The sequence below is a fragment of the Zonotrichia leucophrys genome, unplaced genomic scaffold (assembly GCF_028769735.1).
Source record: "Zonotrichia leucophrys gambelii isolate GWCS_2022_RI unplaced genomic scaffold, RI_Zleu_2.0 Scaffold_48_389894, whole genome shotgun sequence".
NCBI classification, from domain to species: Eukaryota; Metazoa; Chordata; class Aves; order Passeriformes; family Passerellidae; genus Zonotrichia; species Zonotrichia leucophrys.
Window position 1 is genome coordinate 314,001 of NW_026992253.1, and position 6,000 is coordinate 320,000.

Genomic DNA, 6,000 nt, shown 5'->3' on the forward strand with positions numbered 1-6,000 from the left:
GTAATTTTTTTACTATTTTGGGGTTTTTTAAGGGGTGGGAAATAAAAGAGTTTGGAAGGGAAATGGCTCACGTGGCTCCAAGGGGGGCTGGGGGGTCCCTAAATGGGGCTGGGGGGGCCCTAAATGGGGCTGGGGGGGCCCTAAATGGGGCTGGGGGTCCCTAAATGGGGCTGGGGGGTCCCTAAATGGGGCTGGGGGGGCCCTAAATGGGGCTGGGGGTCCCTAAATGGGGCTGGGTCCACGGTGTCACCTGGGGGTCTGTGTCACCTGGTACCTGGTGACCTCTGTCTCCATGGTGACACCTGCACAGTCACCCCCGTGTTGCCATGGTGACACCCGCACAGTCACACCTGTGTTGCCATGGTGACACCCGCACAGTCACACCTGCACAGTCACACCTGCTCGGTGCCCCCCCTGTGGCCGCAGGAGGAAGTTGGAGCAGGGCTGGGCGTGGCCCGGGGGGGCGTGGCCAGGGCTGGGTGTGGCACCTGCGTCACGCGTGCCCGCACATTTCTGCCCCTGCCGGGCACCGCGGGCACGGAGGCACCGCGGGCGGGCACTGGGGGCTAGTGCCTGGAGCTAACTGGGAGCCTGGACCACTGGGAGTCACTGGAGCTGTGCTGCAGTACTGGGAGCCACTGTGAGTGACTGGGACTCACTGGGAGTTACTGGGAGCTGTGCCTGGAGCTAACTGGGAGCACTGGGAGCCACTGTGAGTGATTGGGACACACTGGGAGTGACTGGGAGCTGTGCCTGGAGCTAACTGGGAGCACTGGGACACACTGGGAGCTGTGCCTGCAGTTACTGGGAGCACTGGGAGCCACTGTGAGTGATTGGGACTCACTGGGAGTGACTGGGAGCTGTGCCTGGAGCTAACTGGGAGCACTGGGAGTGACTGGGACACAACTGGGAGTTACTGGGAGCACTGGGAGCTGTGCCTGCAGTTACTGGGAGCACTGGGAGCCACTGTGAGTGACTGGGACACAACTGGGAGTTACTGGGAGCTGTGCCTGGAGTTACTGGGAGCACTGGGAGTGACTGGGACACAACTGGGAGTTACTGGGAGCACTGGGAGCTGTGCCTGGAGCTAACTGGGAGCACTGGGACACACTGGGAGCTGTGCCTGCCGTTACTGGGAGCACTGGGAGCCACTGTGAGTGACTGGGACACAACTGGGAGTGACTGGGAGCTGTGCCTGGAGCTAACTGGGAGCACTGGGAATGACTGGGACACAACTGGGAGTTACTGGGAGCTGTGCCTGGAGCTAACTGGGAGCACTGGGAGCTGTGCCTGCAGTTACTGGGATACACTGGGAGTGACTGGGAGCAGTTAACTGGGGCACTGGGAACCACTGTGAGTGACTGGGACACACTGGGAGTTACTGGGAGCTGTGCCTGGAGCTAACTGGGAGCACTGGGAGTGACTGGGACACACTGGGAGTGACTGGGAGCTGTGCCTGGAGCTAACTGGGAGCACTGGGAGCTGTGCCTGCAGTTACTGGGAGCACTGGGAGCCACTGTGAGTTACTGGGAGCTGTGCCTGGAGCTAACTGGGAGCACTGGGAGTGACTGGGACACATCTGGAGTTACTGGGAGCACTGGGAGCTGTGACTGGAGCTAACTGGGAGCTGTGCCTGCAGTTACTGGGGCACTGGGACACACTGGGAGTTGCTGGGAGCAGTTAACTGGGGGCACTGGGAACCACTGTGAGTGACTGGGACACAACTGGGAGTCACTGGGAGCCACTGGAAAGGGCTGGGAGTAGTGCGCGAAATTAACTGGGAGCCACCAAGTGCAACTGGGACACACTGGGAGTGACTGGGAGACACTGGGAAGGGCTGGGAGCCACCAGGAATGGCTGCGACACACTGGGAAGGGCTGGGAGCAGCCCCTGGGGTTAACTGGGAGCCACTGGGACACACTGGGACATACTGGGAAAGGCTGGGAGCAGCACCTGGGGTTAACTGGGAGCCACTGGGAATCACTGGGACACACTGGGAAAGGCTGGGAGCCGCTCCTGGGGTTAACTGGGCGGCACTGGGAATCACTGGGAGTCACTGGGAAAGGCTGGGAGCAGTCACTGGGGTTAACTGGGAGCCACTGGGAATCACTGTGAGTCACTGGGAAAGGCTGAGAGCAGCGCCTGGGGTTAACTGGGAGGCACTGGGAATCACTGGGCGGCACTGGGAATCACTGGGAGCCACTGGGAATCACTGGGAGGCACTGGGAAGGGCTGGGACACACTGGGAGGCGCTGGGACACACTGGGAAAGGCTGAGGGAACTGGGAAGGGCTGAACGTGGCGCCTGGGCAAACTGGGGGGAACTGGGAGAGGTGCTGTAGCAAACTGGGGTGAACTGGGATGAACTGGGCAGAGCTGGGACCCCCCCGATCTGGGGATCCCAGGACCCCCAGGGCTCCCCCAGACCCCAAACTGGTCTGACTGGTGGAACTGGCGGGGCCCCGGCGGCGCCTCCTGCCCTTATCACATCCGGAGCCTTATCAGGAACAGAGCGGGGGGAGAGGGGGAAACCGGGGATGGGGAGGGGGCACGGGGGGAGCCAGGAACGGGGAGGGGGATCCGGGAGGAACTGGAATGAGGAGGGGGACAGGGAAGATTCCAGAATGGGAGGGGGAGGGGGAGGATCCCTGAAAGGGAGGGACCAGGGGACCCTGGAATGGGGAGGGGGCTGGGTGGGATTGGGATCTGGGTGGGATCCCAGGGCTGGTGGGATTGGGGTGCTCAGAGCAGGAGCTGGGTGGGATCCTGGTGCTGGGGGGACTTGAGTGCCAGGATTTGGGCACAGCAGCATTAGGGATGCCCATCAGGATTTGGGATGCCCATTAGGATTTGGATGCCCATTAGGATTTGGGATGCCCATCAGGATTTGGGATGCCCAGCAGGATTTGGATGCCCATCATTGGGATGCCCATTAGGATTTGCATGCCCAGCAGGACTGGGGATGCCCAGCAGGGTTGGGATGCCCATTAGGATTTGGATGCCCATTAGGATTTGGGATGCCCATTAGGATTTGGGATGCCCATCAGGATTGGGATGCCCATCAGGATTTGGATGCCCATCAGGATTGGGATGCCCATCATTGGGATGACCATCATTGGGATGCCCATCAGGATTTGGATGCCCATTAGGATTTGGATGCCCATCAGGATTTGGGATGCCCATTAGGATTTGGGATGCCCATCAGGATTTGGGATGCCCAGCAGGATTTGGGATGCCCATCAGGATTTGGGATGCCCATCAGGATTTGGATGCCCATCAGGATTTGGATGCCCATCAGGGTTTGGATGCCCATTAGGATTGGGATGCCCATCAGGGCCGGGATGCCCATCATTTGGGATGCCCATCAGGATTTGGGATGCCCAGCAGGATTTGGATGCCCATCATTGGGATGCCCATTAGGATTTGCATGCCCATCATTTGGATGCCCATCAGGATTGGGATGCCCATCATTGGGATGCCCATCAGGATTTGGATGCCCATTAGGATTTGGGATGCCCATTAGGATTGGGATGCCCAGCAGGGCCGGGATGCCCATCAGGATTTGGGATGCCCATTAGGATTGGGATGCCCATCAGGATTTGGATGCCCATCAGGATTGGGGATGCCCATCAGGATTGGGGATGCCCATCAGGATTTGGGATGCCCATCAGGATTTGGATGCCCATCATTGGGATGCCCATCAGGATCCTGGTCCTTGGCTCCTGCTGCCGTCCCCAGCCCACCCCAAACCCCTCTCCCGCCCCGCAGGCCGGCCATGAAGCTGCCCCCGAGCTGCCGCCTGCTCCTGCTGCCCGCGGCCGCGGCTCTGACCCTGCTGGCGCTGCACGCCCGGCCCCCGGCGCCCCCCGCCCGCCCCACGGAGCCCCCCGGCCCCGCGGCGCCCCCCGGTAACGGCCCCGCGGAGCCCACGCGGCACCCGCTGCGGCCGCCGTACCCGCACCCGTACCGCTTCCTGCTCAACCACCCCGACAAGTGCCGCGGGCGGGCGCCGTTCCTGGTGCTGCTGGTGGTGACGGCGCCCGAGGCCGTGGCGGCGCGGGACGCCGTGCGCCGCACGTGGGGCGCCGAGGGCGCCGTGCCGGGGCTGTCGGTGCTGCGGCTCTTCCTGCTGGGCGTGCACCCCGTGTTCGGCGCCGAGCTGCGGCCCGTGCTGCGCGAGGAGGACGCGCTGCACGGCGACCTGCTGCAGCAGGACTTCCTCGACACCTACAACAACCTGACGCTCAAGACGCTGATGGGCCTCGAGTGGGTGAGCCGCTTCTGCCCCAACGCCAGCTACGTGATGAAGGCCGACCACGACGTCTTCCTCAACCTCGAGTACCTGGCGGGGCTGCTGCGGCCGCCCCGGTTGGGTTTCGTGACGGGCTACGTGTACCGGCGCACGGGCCCGCTGCGGAACCGCGCCTACAAGTGGTTCGTGCCGCGGGAGGTTTACCCCAACAACACCTACCCGCCCTACTGCGGCGGGCCCGGCTACGTGCTCTCGGGGGACGTGGCGCGGCGCGTGTTCCGCGTGGCGCAGACGCTGCCCCTCATCAACATGGAGGACGCCTTCGTGGGCATCTGCCTGCACGCGCTGGGCGTGCCCGTGACCGAGCCGCCGCCCGGCGCCTTCGCCATGTACCGGCTGGACTACGACCGCTGCCGCTTCTCGCGCGTGGTCATGGTGCACCACTACGGGCCCCGGGAGCTGCTGCGCCTGTGGCCGCACTTCCGCAACGCCTCCGCCAAGTGTCCCTAGGGCGGGATGGGCTGGGGTGTGCCCGGCTCTCACTGGGAGCTGCTGGGAGCCACGGGCTGCAAATGGGACTGACGGACTGCAAACGGGACTGACGGACTGCAAACGGGACCCACAGACTGCAAACGGGACCCACGGACTGCAAACGGGACCCACTGACTGCAAACGGGACCGATGGACTGCAAACGGGATCCAGTGACTGCAAACGGGACCCACTGACTGCAAACGGGACCCACGGACTGCAAACGGGACCCACTGACTGCAAACGGGACCCACTGATTGCAAATGGGATCCTGACTGCAAACGGGACTGACGGACGGCAAACGGGATCCACTGACTGCAAACGGGACCCACGGGCTGCAAACGGGACCCACTGACTGCAAACGGGACCCAGTGACTGCAAACGGGACCCACGGACTGCAAACGGGACTGATGGACTGCAAACGGGACTGATGGACTGCAAACGGGACCCACGGACTGCAAACGGGACCCACGGACGGCAAACGGGACCCACGGACTGCAAACGGGACCCACTGATTGCAAACGGGACCCACGGACTGCAAACGGGACCCACGGACTTGCTGGGAGCTGCTGGGTGTAACTGGGAGCCATTGACTGTAACTGGGATCCACTGGTGTCACTGGGATCCACTGTCACTGGGAGCCACTGGTTGTAACTGGGAGCTGCTGGTTGCAACTGGGATCCAGTCACTGGGAGCCGCTGGTTCTAACTGGGAGCCATTGACTGTAACTGGGAGCCACTGGTTGTAACTGGGATCCACTGTCACTGGGAGCCACTGGTTGTAACTGGGAGCTGCTGGGTGTGATTGGGATCCACTGACTGTAACTGGGACCCACTGGTGTTATTGAGATCCACTGGTGTCACTGGGATCCACTGTCACTGGGAGCCACTGGTTGTAACTGGGAGCCATTGACTGTAACTGGGAGCCGCTGGTTGTAACTGGGAGCCATTGACTGTAACTGGGATCCACTGCCACTGGGAGCCACTGGTTGTAACTGGGAGCCATTGACTGTAACTGGGATCCACTGGTGTCACTGGGATCCACTGGTTCACTGGGAGCTGCTGGGTGTGATTGGGATCCACTGGTGTTATTGGGATCCACTGACTGTAACTGGGACCCACTGGTGTCACTGGGACCCACTGGTGTCACTGGGATTCACTGTTCACTGGGAGCCACTGGTTGTAACTGGGAGTCATTGACTGTAACTGGGAGCTGCTGGT

General features: G+C 62.0%; 1 protein-coding gene across 1 annotated transcript; it reads left to right on the forward strand.

Moving 5' to 3' along the window:
* Positions 1 to 696: 696 nt before the first annotated feature.
* LOC135460470 (beta-1,3-galactosyltransferase 2-like) lies at positions 697 to 4,862 on the forward strand. Its single transcript, XM_064737321.1, has 2 exons — positions 697 to 1,153; positions 3,768 to 4,862. Exon 2 carries the CDS (start codon positions 3,775 to 3,777, stop codon positions 4,759 to 4,761), a length of 987 nt encoding a protein of 328 aa, XP_064593391.1. The 5' UTR covers positions 697 to 1,153; positions 3,768 to 3,774; the 3' UTR covers positions 4,762 to 4,862.
* Positions 4,863 to 6,000: the final 1,138 nt, after the last annotated feature.